Source organism: Diadema antillarum, unplaced genomic scaffold (genome assembly GCF_040938485.1).
Source record: "Diadema antillarum isolate AM-2024a unplaced genomic scaffold, OU_Dant_1.0 scf00000026, whole genome shotgun sequence".
Taxonomy (NCBI): Eukaryota; Metazoa; Echinodermata; class Echinoidea; order Diadematoida; family Diadematidae; genus Diadema; species Diadema antillarum.
Window position 1 is genome coordinate 819,210 of NW_027270915.1, and position 16,616 is coordinate 835,825.

A 16,616-nucleotide genomic window follows, 5' to 3' on the forward strand; every position below is an offset into this window, starting at 1 on the left:
AAGAGGGCAATGGCAGGCCCGTAGCCAGGATTTTTCAAGGGGGGGTGCGGTCACTAAAAAAACGGACCTTCGGTACCAATACCAATGATGACACACACACACACACACACACACACACACACACAATTATATATATATATATATATATATATATATATATATATTCTTTGGACGACCGAACTACAAAAGTTGTATAAGAATTTGCGCGCGAAGCGCGCCGCAAATTGTGAATTTTGACTGTTTTAATGACGTTTTAAAGTCTCGAGGAAATTTGTATTTTTGTCTGTTGCATGCAATCGCGTTACGGTATTTCATCTAGGAAATAGTAAAAACTCATTTTGCCAGGAAGTTGCAAAGTTTAATTGTGTTCGAGACTCTGCGCGCGTAGCGCGCCGCAAAATTGAGAATAGTGATTTTCCTGGTGTTGTTTTAACTTTTATTTTTTCTATTGTATACCCGCGTTAGCAGGCCTGAAGCCAGGATTTTTAAAGGAAGGGGGGATTGCGTTAATTAACAAAACGGTCCTTTGATACTGTCCCGGGAGGGGTAGCGACAATTAAAAGGTGGACACCATGCTCATACATGGACTTTCAAAATGGCCCCTAAACGAGTAATGATCATATGATTTTTTCGGGCCTTAAAAACAAGTATTCCTTAAATGTTTCCTGCACCCTAAAGAAGTACTTCATCATGATTGAACAATATACCATTTTCCCAAATTTCGGCCTTTTTGATACCCTTTGATTATATACGCTCGTACATCACACTTCCATCTAATCCGTGAGAAAAAACGACCCCTATTACGCGTTTTCTTTAGCGAGTATGGTCACGGTGTCCACCTTTCAGTCGGAGTTTTCCATCCCATTGGATGCTGTTTGGAAGATGAAACATTCACTTTACTATACAGTATATCAGCCGTTGGTATGCGAGTTTGTCAAAAACGAAAATAAATAAGAAAATTTTTAAAACAAAATGAATTGTAAATGTGAACCATTTATATTTTGCCTCCTTGTGGTAGGATATTTCCAGCATTTCCGAACTTTCAAATAATCATTTTAGATTTAATAATATCAAAGGTAGTAGATCCGATTCGCAAACATCTCCAATATCAGTCAAATGTCATATTAACCATCATGCTAAGAAGGTTTTCTTTTTGAAATTTGGAGGTCAGTGAAATTCAAAAATTAAACATCCGTTAGCCATTGGAAGAAGTTGAGTGCAAATTTAGACCTCAGGCTTAGTGCTCAGATGTTTTCCTATTTGATTTGATCTGTCTTACTGTGCACACTAAGATACATACTGGAATGGTTATTTCTTATTTATTAAATTATAGTAGCATATTTGGTTACTAGCTGTCTGTAGGCATTTTCGAATTTGGGCTGCAAAGAGATCCACTACCTTTAAGTTAGAAGAGAGATAAGTAAATAATGATAAAATAAACAAACAAAAAAGAATGAGTTTCTTTTGTAATACTATCTGACAAACTTTTTACTTTACCATTTTACTTCATAGCTCAGCACTTTCCATTCTCTCTCATACCCTCTTACCCATTACATTTAAATGAAATACAACTAAAATGAGTTTGCGTGCCTGCATAATACTCTTTGGAAATTATAAGTGAAAATGTTCTTAGGTTTTGGCTCACTTTAAAATGAGAACCAATAGAACTGTATGAAATGTAGAAATGTATAAGTAATAATCAACACTACATTTCCGAATTTGGCCTGCAAAGAAATCCGCTACCTGTAAGTTAGAAAAGAGATTAGTAAATAATGATAAAATAAACAACAAAAAAGAATGAGTTTCTACCGCCGTATCCAGAACAGATCCTGAAACGGTGCAGGCTCAAGAAATCGTTTGTACTAATACGTCTTGAAGTACTGTGTGATACTGTTGACTCAGACTTCTGCAAAGCTGTAAGTGAGAATTTTAACCCAATCCGGCTCATTACCTGTGTTTTTTATGAAAAATATGAATAAAGAATGTAGATTAAATAACGACGCGTCACAATGCAGTCTAACGATCTCACAATGTTATCATACATAGGGTTTTTCCCTGACTGTTTTTACTCCGGAGCTCTTGCAATATTCAGGCTTTTGTAATACTATCTGACAAACTTTTTACTTTACCATTTTACTTCATAGCTCAGCATTCTCTCTCATACCCTCTTACCCATTACATTTAGATGAAATACAACTAAATTGAGTTTGCGTGCCTGCATAATACTCTTTGGAAATTATAAGTGAGAATGTTCTTAGGTTTTGGCTCACTTCAAAATGAGAACCAATCGAACTGTCACAACATGAGAAAATGTATACCTAACTAATAATCAACAATATATTGAGACAGGCAAGTAATCATCCAAAATAGAAAATGATGATTACATAACAGGAGTTAGAGGGGAGCATTTGCAGGTCCTTTGAATGTGCACTTGTGCAGTGTGATCTTCGCTTAGTCTTTTTCTAGTCTTTAAGCATTGTTTGAAGTTCCAGTCTTCTGGGATGCTTTCTGGCGAACAATTTCACCACCCTCTCGTTATCAACGTCAAAGTTGTAATGGATATGCATGAGTGCAATCGGGTTAAATCTACAGTTGAAATGATATAGTCTATGACCTTATCATTCCTTTACAACATTATTTCAGTTGATTACCTGTGTACAACACGTGTATATAAGCGCCCGATTGCAGACAGCAGGTGGCAAGGTGACCGTTGCAACTAACCACCTCCGAAGGAAATGCACCAGTCCGACTACAGCCATCATCGAAAAATGAGAATTGGAATGTGGAATGTATTTGGTCGTTTTTGCTCCCAAACTTAACAGTTATGTTGTCAATAAGGCTGCTACGTATCTAGATAATGTCTCACATACAACTGTATCTGGATATTGCGTTGAAAATGATATTTGGCGAGAAACAAAAGCTTGAAATCACAGGAATTCACACTGCTGACAACGGCAGACAGTGAAGGTCAACGGCTCAAATTTTCGTTGGTAGTCTCGCCACGTGATAGTTCTGTATGGATTGTACACGTTCCCTATGACAGCAATTGTGAATGGGTAGTCTAGCCAAGGAGGGTACCTCCTTGGTCTAGCTTTACGGCAAATTTGCGTCAGGACTGCTCAACCAATGGACAAGATTCTTATGTCACAAAAATGGGCAGAACCTCTACTTTCTGAAACCGTGCGCCCCAAGTTTGTGCGATCTTCCGTTCTCGAGATATCCCGTCTGGAAGAATTGCAAGACGGCAAAATAGCTCAAATTCGTCAAATTTGGACTGTTCGCCATAGACAATTCTACTCATAAGGTACTTTTCTGATCTAATTTGCGTCACTGCTACAAATGTTACAATAAAGATATACACACATAAATAATCCTTAAGTGTCCACTTTCAGAATCCGGGCGCCCCAAGTTTGCTTCTTAAACAGTTCAAAAGTTATGGCAGATTTTGTGGAAAAATGCGTCGATTTTTGACCCGTTTTACGTGTTGTAGCGTTCGCGCGGAAGCGCGGCTTCGCAGATGACCGAAAGTTTTCAATATGTAATAGCTCGCACAAATTGATACATAATATTTGTGTTTGTGTGCATGGGGGCGATCCGATGGTTCATACAACAAAAGGGTTTCGTACAATTATTTTTAACATTGTTAAACGTACTCTTCCACATTTACGTAGCATATAATGTGTCTTTATATTTATTTGGATTGTTATCTTGAGAATTGCTAAAAACCGTTATTATGAAAAAGTGGACCTTTCAGAATTTTGGGGGGTGCGTACGCACCCGACGCACCCCCCCCCCCCCCCCCCCCTGGCTACGGGCCTGAATGGGCAATCAAGAGTAGAAATTAGTCTGTCCTTTCTTTCTTTTTTAGTAATACCATGTTCTGCTAATTTTGTCTTTTGTTATTTTTCCCATATTTCTTCTTAATTCCTGGATTTAGTATTCAAGGAAAGAAGGCACTTTTCTTTACTGAGCATATGTAAATGCTTTATCTGCTGTCTCGATATACACTATGTTAATTCTCAGTATATTGTTAATTTATTATTTTGAACTTTGTTTTATGATGTTTTATGAACAACAGAACAACAACAACAACAACAACAATAAACATATTATGCAATTTGCCTATCTATATGCGCGCCCGTTTTGGTATTGGCGATGTATGAATTATTGGTAATATAGCACATCAGCAAGATGAAGCATCTGTCGTTACGTTATAATATCATGGTTATTTGGTGGCTAACATGAACAAATATTGCAATCATTGTCTGCTGCACCGATTTTCCTTAACATTACACTGGTTCGGGAATGCTATATAGTTGTACACGAAGCCCTTATTGCCTAAAATTGTTGTCCTTGTTCCTTTGTTTCACCTCACGAACTATATTGCAGTGTAGAATTTTCAATGTTGTTTGGGGCTTCTCTGCAACGAAAATTACAGAAACGTAGTATCTTTTTTTATTATTGAATTACTGAAGCTGCACCGGTCTTAATACATTGTACCCTCGAGACTCAGTGGAGCGAGTTAAAATACATCTATTTTCATATTTCATTTTATAGTGATGTAATACAATGATGACTACAGAGAGGACAAACAAACAAGATACAAAAAATAATAATGGTACGGTGGATCATGACTAGAAAGTGTGTCAGCATACAAGATCTAGATAAAAAAACTTTTTTCAATAAGATGTGAAAAATCGAGGAACCGCAAAAGCATAGCTTGTAACTCAACTGCGGGTTCACCTTTATGTAGTCGTCTGATAACGAATTCTAGCCCCCACCAAACCTTTATCTTTTGAGATGAAACTCTACCAGTTCGAGAATTTATTTCTCTTGAGAGTGTAATATTTATGTTCAATTTTTGTAACAACATTCTTCCTGGAGCCTTTTATGATAATTTCACTCTGAATTGTACTATTCATGATTATACTTAAATTGGAATTTTATAAGTGTCATTATGCCTTGGAATGTAAATAAAATAAATGAATGAATGACTGACTGACTTAGGGAATGAATGAACGAACGAATGAATGAATGAATGAATGAAATTGAGAAGTATTCGGAAAGTATTCAGAGTTCATCAGAGGATATAACTGTTACTGATATAAAAATTGCCTCCTTTTGAAAATAATGAAGTTTTTGTCTATATAGAAAGTGAGAGAACGCGTGCGGACTAGTTTTGACTGCCACTGTAATGTATACATGTGCTATCTGGAATGGATTTTTCTTTTCTCAGAAGCTGAAATATTTGTCATTTTGAATATTATGATCCTGTTCATAAGTTTGTATGTGTGTGTGTGTGTGTGTGTGTGTGTGTGTGCATAGTGTTCATGTGTGTGTGCGTGCTATAGTATGAATGCTTTCACCTTTTAGAGGACTAACCAGTGCTTCCTACATAATTGACAAAGTTATGAAGTTGTTTTGACACACACACACACACACACACACACACACACACATCGTGTCCAATGTCAAGACATAAGACATTGACGCACACTAAAAGACATATCACTTTCACATAACTCACACGCATTATGCAGAAACAAAGGATTCTCAAGGCCGTAAGTTCACTAGCTATGGGTAAGTATACCTATTCATCCTGATGCTTAACTTTCCCAGGTGCAGTTGTGCCTGTGATGATCATGATTTAAAGCTATTAAAGTAAAGTACAAATGTTTGTAAGAATGAAAGTATAATTATTATAAAACAAACAACGCATACCTTGCAGAAAATGACATTAAGAAGTAAATAAAGCGATGGAAATGAGTTTAAAGGGACTGTAGCAGTACTGGTTGAGGTGGGGATTCATGTTTTGAACATTCCAAAGTGAGATAATGAAAAGCCTCTTATGAAATATGAAAGAGCATGTAATTTTATGAAGGATTCAACGTTTATTTGATGAAAATTGATTTTCAAATGGATGAGATATCCAAAAAAGTGCTAATAACAAAAGGCGACATGCCACAACTTTATTAGGATCTCTTTCTTTCACCTTGTTTTTGGATATCTCAGCCATTTCAAAACCGATTTTTATCGAATAAACTTTTGATACCCCTTAGAACTGCATGCTCTTTGACATCTCATAGAGTGGTTTCTGAACACCTCGCAAAACGTTAAAAGCTAAATCCTCACCACGACCAGAACTGTACACACCCTTTAATGTTTAACGAACCAATTAATGTAAATCTAACAGGTCCTAAACAAAACTTCAAATTAGGAAGCTGAAATGCCGCGTTTACTTGTTAGATAGGGGCAAGATAACCTGTTAAGGTACAAAGTGTTGCAAGTTTTATACATATTGCACGTTCATAATCATTCTGACCAGTCGCAAAGGGTGTCAAAAATAGACATAAACACGTTTTACAATAGAGAAAGAGGCCCAGGTAAAGTGGAGCGAAAAAGGTTAATGATAACAATGACAATCAGATGATTTGTCATTTGCACTCAGACTTGATCCCCAAACAAAAACCTTTACAGTCATAATTACTGTTGAATATTTTTCTTTCTCTTTCTCATGCATTGTATTGATAGATTGATCTATTCATTTATTTGCTTATTTATACTAATCCATTTGAGTATTCACTGTTTTGTTTTCATTCATTAATTCATCAGGTCATTTATCTTTCATTCATGCTCATTTATCTGACTTTGTTTCCATTCGTTCGTCCATTCATTCTTTATAAATCTGTTCTTTTTTCAAGACGCTGCTATTAAGAGTATTACATTTAGACGCAATACTAGAATGATATGACATCATGGTCACAAAATATTTCTCATTGGTCAATGGAATTTCTAAAAGGTCACTGCTGATAAACCAATAGATGGTTCTTATTTTTCTGAGTCACTCCGTCTGGTCAATATTGCGGTCACTCTTTCATCATAGCGTAAACCAGTCAACGCAGTCTTTTAGCCCCGCCTCGTATACATTGTTAGTAGAAAAGGCACATGTTGCAGAATAAGCCCCGCCTACCTTCCACCTGATTACAATATATAATTCAAGAGAGTCGTGCTGCTGCTGTTGCTACGTGAATCAGGCGCAGTAGCTTATCAATAGCATAACAAAACTACACAGTTAGTTGTCACGTTAGCTTATAAGTCTTCTGTTTTGTTTTCGCGGTGAACTTGTCCATTTCTAGTTCAAAATGGGTTGGAAAACGCCAGCAGTCATCCTCCTGTTCGCCATCCTTATGTGGTACGGAATCTCTCGTATGTTGATCCCGAATTTGATCAGCGAAACCCCCGATGCTGGGAACGGGTGGTGGGGTCCTGGCCCCGAAGTCTCCGGGAGCAAGCAGGACACGTCCGTGCGTCCGTTCCGCCTGAACGTGTCTGATGAAATTCTCTCAGATCTGAATAGGCGATTGGAGAATACAAGATTTATTGACGCCAAATATGAAACGACGTTTCGCTATGGTTCTAACCCGGCTTACATGAAACAAGTGCGGCAGCATTGGCTCAAAAAGTACAGGTAATTATGCACACACACAAACATACCTCAGCAAAGAATATAGCTTCGCACACTTAATTTGGTATTTTTATTCTTGTATCAGTATTTTGTATTCTTCACTGAAAGTCACTCCTTATATCTCACCTTATATATCTTTATGTCGATAGTAATTCATTCTCATTTCGTTAATTTTAAAGGGGAAGGCTAGTAACTGATCAGTGAGAATCAGTGGAAATGCTGGGAGATGATTGTTCCAATCCTTATGGGATTCATTCAATAGTTCATTGTATATCTATTGTTGTGTGAAAATGATTTGCTTCAGAATGGTCTCATATTCAAGTAATGTGCAGTTTAATGCTTCCAGGTTAGCGTCCCTGGTCAGTGACGGAGCATTAATCTGCACATTACTTGAATATGAGACCGTTCTGAAGCAAATCATCTTCACACAACAATAGATATACAATGAACTCTAGAATGAATCCCATAAGGGTTGGAACAATCATCTCCCAGCATTTCCACTGATTCTCACTGATCAGTTACTAGCCTTCCCCTTTAATTGTCTAACCTTCAAACAATGGAAAATAAACCTACAGCTAATTCCAAAAAGAATGTGTCCTGGCGCATTTAATTATCGAGTTAGCAAAACAGGTGTAAGTATTGTATCTCATCTATAATATTAAATGTGATTTTGATAAGTAGCATGAGAAACGGAAGCAGAAGTACTAAATAATTACGACGACGACGACTACTACTACTACTACTACTTTTGTGCTACTATATTTCATACTTTTAGTGATCTGATAGGTAATAGCTGTGATACTAATGAACAAAATAAATGCATTCCATGTATTTGTCTGTCATGTCTATATTTGATAATTATGATTGTTTTAATACATATAAAACATATACCTTTTATAATGTTATGTGTGATTATAGACCCTGTTGTATTTGTGTGTGTGTGTGTGTGCAGGGAGGTGATGTAGGTGTGTGCATGCAATTTGAAAATGAATATGTGAGGAAAGTTGGGCTCTTTCATATTTCATATGCTTCACTTTTTATGAATTGTGTTTGTTTGCTCTTTCTTTCTCAGCTGGGGAGATGCCGAGAAAAAACTAAATAAGTTTGACCACTTCCTGACAAACATCGAAGGCATTGATGTACATTTCATCCACTCTAAGCCCAAGCTAGCGCCTGGACAGAAGGCTAAGCCTATGATGATGATCCACGGATGGCCGGGTTCCTTCTACGAATTTAACAAGGTAACTTTATCTCCTTTTCTTTTATATCTTTATTTTTCTTTAACTAATCGAAGTTTGTTTATACCTTTTTAACTGTATCACCATGTATAATGTAGGCATTTCTTTTCATTGATGGAAAGACAAATAATAGAATTGGATTGAGTTAAATGGAATTGAATACATTTTGTCTAATGCACTTATTTTAATTCTAAACATAATCCTATGATATTTGAAGGAAAGTATTTACCAAGATCTATTCCGTGGTGTGTGTGTGTGTGTGTGTGTGTGTGTGTCGGGGAGGGGGGGGGGGGAATGATTTTTTCAAGATATTTTCATCAACCACAACAGCTCTATGATCCGTCCCCAGTTTTTTACAGCACCTTTGGCAAAACCCATAGTTTGTATCCCCATAAAATTTCTTTTTCTTTTTCTTTTTCTTAAAGGGGATGGCTAGTATACTGATCAATGGGAATCAGTGAGAATGCTAGGGGATGATTGTTCCAATCATTGTGGGATTCATTTAAGAGTACAGTAGGCCTATACAGTAAATATTGTTGTGTGAAAATTGTTCGCTTCAGAATGGTTTCATATTCAAGTAATGTGCAGTTTAATGCCCCGTCACTGTACAGACATGCTAACCTGGAAACATTAAACTGCACATTACTTGAATATGAAACCATTCTGAAGCAAATAATTTTCACACAATAAATATATAATGTACTCTTATACGAATCCCACAAGGATTGGAACAATCACCCCCAGCATAATTCCCACTGATCAGTTACGAGCCATCCCCTTTAAGGGTGGTGGTGGTGGGGGGGGGGGGGGGGAGAGTATAGATTACTGGTATGAGACCTTCAAACTTTGTATTGATAAAGTCAAGGTTACCTTTTTGTCTTTCTGAAAACACTCAAAGACCCAGATAATTGGCAAAGTTGAGTTCAATGAGTCCGAGGCCTCGGGGCAAACAAATGCAGTTTGTCTGGATTGGACACAGTGATAGGAAAAATTCAAAGAGTAAGAGAGAGAGAGAGAGAGAGGTGGGGGGGGGGGGGAAGAAACCCAACAACACAGAGTTAAATAGGAATTACTTTTATTGTATGCACGTTCATATCTGTATATACTTGCAATATACATACAAATATACTTTGGACACACACACATACAGTATGTATATATAGGCCTGTATAACATTATATAACACACACATATATATATATATATATATGTATATATATATGTATTTATGTATATATATGTATATATATATATGTATATATATATATATATATATATATATATATATATTTATGTACATGTATAAGATAATACATAATTGTATATAAACATAATACGCATGCACTTTGTGTTTATGTTTTTGTGTATCTACTATCTCTATAAATGTGGTATTCCAATATGTACCTGATATAGAAACATTTGATTATTATGTTAACACGCGTCTTTACATATTCTTACGTATCTATCATAATCTATTCATTGGTACAATCATATATAGATGATTCCAATGATGTCAGACCCACTCAACCACGGAGGTTCAGCTGATGACATATTTGAAGTCATATGTCCTAGTATTCCTGGATTTGGATTCTCAGAACCTCCGCATAAGAAGGGTATGTGTTTGTTCGTTTCACTTGTTTTGCAACAGTTATGTGTATTATGTTTGTATATCATATTCAAACATGTGTGAAATATTTATGAATGTCGTGATATATCTCTGCGGGTCTGTTATGAACCTTCTTTACACACAGCAACTGTGTATATTCAATCATCAAAACCAACTTTTGATATCTCTCTCTCTCTAATAGAAAACCTAATGTACCAACAGTTTTTACATAATGTTTTATAAGCCTTGTTGTCTTATCTGGAAAGGTCATATTACATGTGTATTTACCCCAGAGGCATACAATCGTATATATACATATACATGTATATATATATATATATATATATATATATATATATATATACATACATATTATCAAATTATGAAAGTTCTGCATCGGTGTGTAATAAATAGATATCAAGAGTAAAAACAGTTATACCCGACTGTTGTCCTGCGGTGTCTTAATACGACTGTTTTTACTCTTGAGATAAGGATATGTTAATGAAGTGAGAAACATAAAGGCCTAAAGCTGGACAACGTTTTCAATGCGCTATATACTGTTGTTAACGTCGATGCGTGAAATATCACTGTAACGCATTTGACAACTTCAAAAATCAAATATCTTTGACATTTTAAGAGACTGTAATTTATGATGCGATTACATCATTGATTTCTCTTTCGACAGGATTTACATCTGTAGATGCAGCTCGCATGTTTGACAAGTTGATGATGCGTCTTGGGTTCAAGGAATATTACCTCCAAGGAGGCGACTGGGGAGCAGTTGTTGCTATTAATATGGCAGTTATGTTTCCAAGGTAACTGATTCCTTACAGTTTTGCTTTTGTTTGTTGTTTTTGTACTCTCAGTCACATATTCCAGAGACACAGGGTTGGCATTTTCTTGATTGTCCATCACTGAAGTTGCTTTTTGATCATGGTTCGACCGAATAAAATGTGATATTCCTTAATACAATGTATTGCTGGGCAATATAGTTATATAAGTATATACCATAACGGAGGTTCAGATATATAATTAAAAAAAAAGTCAGAGGTCAATTAAGCTGTTCAATATTACGCATAAGATATTGTCTAGAGCATAATGTGGATTTTGCATGTTTTAAAAACCAACTATTGGAAAATCTTCATATGAGCGATATATATTTCTATATATATATATTGTGACGAACCCGCCTTCTCGTCGTGAGTGTATTTGACTGTTTGTACAAATGTCTCCGCGAGCCGTGTCAGGATGGCCGAGTAGGCGGGGTTCGTTTTGTTGCAGTTTACAACGATCCCTTTAAATTATTAAAACTACTAGTCTTTATGCTACCATGTATTATGTTGTGTCAGAAGCAGCTCACCAACACAAGCGGCACACATACAAGTTCAGCATCACTTAAAGTTATGTCACTCCAAAGCGTCACTTTGTAGCGGATGTCAAATTGGTACACTTATTTTGTTACCAACTTTTACTACCAACTCTTGCTACCAAGTTCTGCTACCAAGTGTTGCTACCAATTCAGTCACGCTAACGTGGAACACCTTTCACAACCATATGGTGGCACAGGTATCGTTGATGGCACGGGGTAAAGTGCTATATTATAGCACCGTTACCAACTTCCTCAGGCGACGACTGGAACTTGGATTGGGCACAGGGCATATGCGACAAGTCACATTACCACTATTCCCGAAGTCCATCGGCGACGACTGGAACTTGGATTGGGCACGGACTATGCGACAAGTCACATTACCAATATACCCGAAATCCAACGGCGACGGCTGGAACTTGGATTGGGTACGGACTATGCGACAAGTCACATTACCGATATACCCGAAATCCAACGGCTTACTAGTTGGTCTTCTCAGGAACATCTGGAACATGTACCACCACTCTCCAAATTGTTGTATTGTGGTAGAACTTTCAAGAAGACACAGTGCAGTCACCAATTCAGGAGCGCATGTACAGTTTATTACGTAATGAAGTGAACATGAACAACACATTGGAAATGTATCATACACGGGCTACTTGTTGCGGACTATGTCACACAACGACCACTTTATATGCCTCTCCTCCTATCGCGGAGTACGGAGGCAATCCCGCACGGCCGTAAGCGACTCGGAAAATACCTGCAGTAGTCGTTCAAATTATTTAAAATGTTGGCGTGGTTACAAAATTCGTACAATGACTATACGTTTTAACAGTATCTCTTGTACATGGTTACTACAATTCGGCATGTATCATCGGTCTAAACCGGAGTTGGTATTAAGATAATCCAAACTTGTCCATGATAAACAAGTAACCACATATCTAATAATAAATATTAAAACTCATAATAATGCACTACCACATTACAGCATTTGCCAAACGTTCCAATCGTGCCCCCTTTCTATGCTATAGGCACAATCGATCATAACAAATTATAATCGAAACGGTTAAATCGAATCGGTTCCACCGAATTTCGTTACAATATATATATATATATATATATATACATACATATACATCATATATCATGTAATAGGCCTATAACATACTCGTATATCCTATTCAAATTTGCAGTTGATGTTAGAGTCTAAGATTAAAAACTATATTCATGCTTCACTCATCTTTATATCTTCATAATACTTCAGATAGCAAAAAAAATATGTATATCACTGAGCGAGATTATTCTAAGCACCATCACCGCAAGATTCACGCCCTCTGTGTCCTATTTGCAGCCATGTCAAAGGTCTCCATAGCAACGATGTCCTCCAGGTGAGTGGGATGGCGTTGGTCTACCCATTTGTAGCCAATCTCTGGCCGTCTTTCTTCCTCCCCGATGAGAGGGAGCAGAAGTCGCTCCTTCCTCCCGGAGAACGTCTTCTCTTCTTCCTCGAGGAGGCGGGCTTCCTCTACCAGCATGCAACAAAACCAGACTCCAGCGGTGAGGCCACGTCCACTTTTAAGCCATCCTCACCCAATAAGAAACTTTTGTCTTGCCAGAGTTCTTTGTAGGAGATCACACATATATAGCACAATATTAAATAGAATGGAATAGAATGGAATGGAATAGAATTGAGTTGAATGGAATGGAATAGAATGGAATGGAATGGAATGGAATAGAATAGAATAGAATGGCATGAAACGGAACGGCATGGAATAGAATGGAATAGAATAGAATGGAATGGAATGGAATAGAATAGAATGGAATGGAATAGAATTGAATTGAATGGAATGGAATGGAATGGAATAGAATAGAATAGAATAGATTAGAATGGAATGGAATAGAATAGAATGGAATGGAATAGAATAGAATGGAATGGAATGGAATAAAATAGAATGGAATGCAATGGAATAGAATAGAATAGTATGGGATGGAATGAAATGAAACGGAACGGAATGGAATGGAAAAAAGTGGAATAGAATGGAATAGAATAGAATAGAATGGAATGGAATAGAGTGGAGCGAAATGGAATTGAATAGAAAAGAATAGAATAGAATAAAATAGAATAGAATAAGATAGTTATTGTATAGAATAGAAGAGAATATATAGAATAGAATAGACACGAGTAGAACACAGAAATTACATTTTAAAACCCTCGTACAAACTACAAGTTGATTCACAGTGCTTACAAAATAACATACATCATATCATCATCATAGCGCAGATGGTAGATGAATGTCGGCTCTCCAGCCATCATCTTAGATGGAAAATGAAACAAAAACACAAAAACACAAACCAACCAACAAACAAACAAACAAACAAACTGACTGTTGTAAGTTATTGTGATTGTAAGTGACATATGATATTCCTATCATCTACCGTTATCATCATTGTGAATTTCATTCTTGATCCTGTGACGGACTTTCTTCATCCCTGCAGCTGCGGCTCTCCAAGATTCTCCGCTGGGTATGGCGTCGCACCTCCTGGAAAAATTCTCCGGCTGGACCAACAGAAATTGGCGCGACCTGCCTGATGGCGGACTGACCAAGGACTGGACGCTGGACGAACTCTTGACCAATGTGATGATCTATTGGGTCAACAACAGTATTGGGTATACGCTGCGAATGTTCAAAGAAGACATATCACAATTCAACACTAACTACATAAATACGTAAGTCTGCATTTTTTTTTACAGACATGTCTTTTTGTTGTAATGGATTATGATAAATCTCTTTGATAAAATTTTGCCCTACGCATATTTGTCTGCATTAGGCCCTTTTTAGTATCAATATTTGATTTGCAAGCATATGTATCCTCGTTTCTTTTTATACATTCATATTTTGTTTCCGCATACTTTAATACTGTGTTTTGACTTTGCTGCGTACATAAGGACCTAACCAAAATCATAATTTTGACATCTAAACTTTTCCAATTTTTGGGTTCAATTCTATTCCATTCAATTCAATTCAATAGTGTATTTCCATAAACAACACCCCCCCAAAAAAAATGATTCAAAGCGGCACATGTGTCGATTTGACTTTCATTCAACTGATGAGGACAATTGAATACAATGTAATGTGTGCACGAATGATATTACAGCAAAAACAAAAAAGAAGGAAACAGTGCACACTAATTGTCATGGCAACAAAAAAGAAGAAAAATCCCACCGATGGAAAAGAGTGTTCTACTTTTTGAAAGAAGGCTTGTTGTTGGATAGGAGACTGATAAAAGCAGATATGTGTAGTCCTCGTAATACCATGTGAATAGTCTGACAAATAAGATACACTGCAAAAAGTCCGGTGTTCAATAGTGAACACCGAGCTGGTGTTAAGTTTTCGGTGCTCATTTATGGTGTTAAATTAACACCTCCTTGTGTCATTTCCAATATAAAACTGTTTTTTGAAGAGTTTCTTAGTAACTGCACTTCTTGTTGATTTTTAATTTAAACAAGACGATCAAGAATTTTACATTAAAATACTAGATTTTTGAAAAAATGTGAATATAAATTTACACCACAGTAACACCAGCTGGTGTGGTCTCTTATTGAAGCTGGACGGGTGTTAAACCATTGATATTAACACCAACAAATATCAAATCAACACCATGTGGTGTCATTTTTGAATTAACACCAGTACAGTGTCAAAATACCACCAGGTACAGTGTCAAATTAACACCACGAAGTGTCAGGTGAACACTTTTCAACACCACCACAGTGCATTTTCTACACCTCTGGGTGTGGTCCTCTATTAACACTTGATCGGTGTTGAATTTAACACCCATGGTGTTAAATCTAACACCGATGTTTTTACAGTGTATAAAGTCTTGACACCATGAGATTCTCAGGTACGAGCAGAGATTGACCCCACCCTCTTATCGCTTAATTTGTCTCCCCGTCGCAGGCATTCTACTCGTGTCCCTTACGGGCAAACTGTCACTCCACAGGATTTCTTTGGGTCGGCTGCATGGCTGATGAAGCCATTCCACCGAGGACTCATTCACTTCACCTACCTACCCAAAGGGGGCCACTTTCCCGCCTTCCAGGTGCCCGACCTGCTTGCGAAGGATGTCCGGGAATTCGTCCGGAAGGTGGAAGCCCTCTAACTTTGATTAAGGAATGGATGATTATGAGTAGCAATCCGTCTATTATAGTTCTTACCAATTTCTGACCAATTTCATTTGTACACATGAATATCTGGCTTGAGATAATGCAACGCTTTACACGTGATTTTTTGTTTTTTGTCTAAAGCCCCTTGTTTATTATAGCCTTTCAAACAAGAGTTACCTCGACAGCGTCCGGGCAATCTTTTTTTTTTTTTCAATGATCCCCGTAAACAGTTTGCCGGACGTTGTCGCGTTAATTCTTTCCCCCAATTTTTACCCTAGCCAGCTACGGTATTTTAATACCCGGACATTATCCTGACGTTATACCCGACACTACCCCGATATTACCCCGACAACAGTTCTAAGACGCTCTCGCGGTGACATTCCTTTTCAACACGCATGACCAATAGTCTAAACAGAATGATACACGTACCGCTCGCCAATCACTTGCATAGGACTATAACCACATCCCCTTTGCGCAAGAACGGGTATCTATAGACTGATGTGGAAACCTATCCTCTCTCTGATGACTACTTCCACCATTTGGACCTATGATCGGAATAACGTCCCACAAAACATTCGACGTGCACCCCATTTTGCAAATTACAAATCCATTCGTAAAACCCACCTGTTCCGTCTTCCTGGATTAAGATAAAGATTTAATGTCCCTTTGTTGAATATTGTATCTATTATTATGTTGATTGTTATACTTGTTTGTCATTTGTTTTTTAAATTTTGTATCTTAATTTTGCAGCGCATAGAGAAGCTCATTATACGCTTTGA

The 16,616-nt window shown here is 37.1% G+C and overlaps 1 protein-coding gene across 1 annotated transcript; it reads left to right on the forward strand.

The window, feature by feature from the left end:
• The first annotated feature begins 7,047 nt into the window (after positions 1–7,047).
• On the forward strand, positions 7,048–16,616 carry LOC139734338 (epoxide hydrolase 1-like). Its single transcript, XM_071645134.1, has 7 exons — positions 7,048–7,468; positions 8,538–8,706; positions 10,202–10,316; positions 10,995–11,124; positions 13,027–13,232; positions 14,172–14,403; positions 15,632–16,616. The coding sequence occupies exons 1-7, from the start codon at positions 7,143–7,145 to the stop codon at positions 15,831–15,833; spliced, it is 1,380 nt and encodes a 459-aa protein (XP_071501235.1). The 5' UTR covers positions 7,048–7,142; the 3' UTR covers positions 15,834–16,616.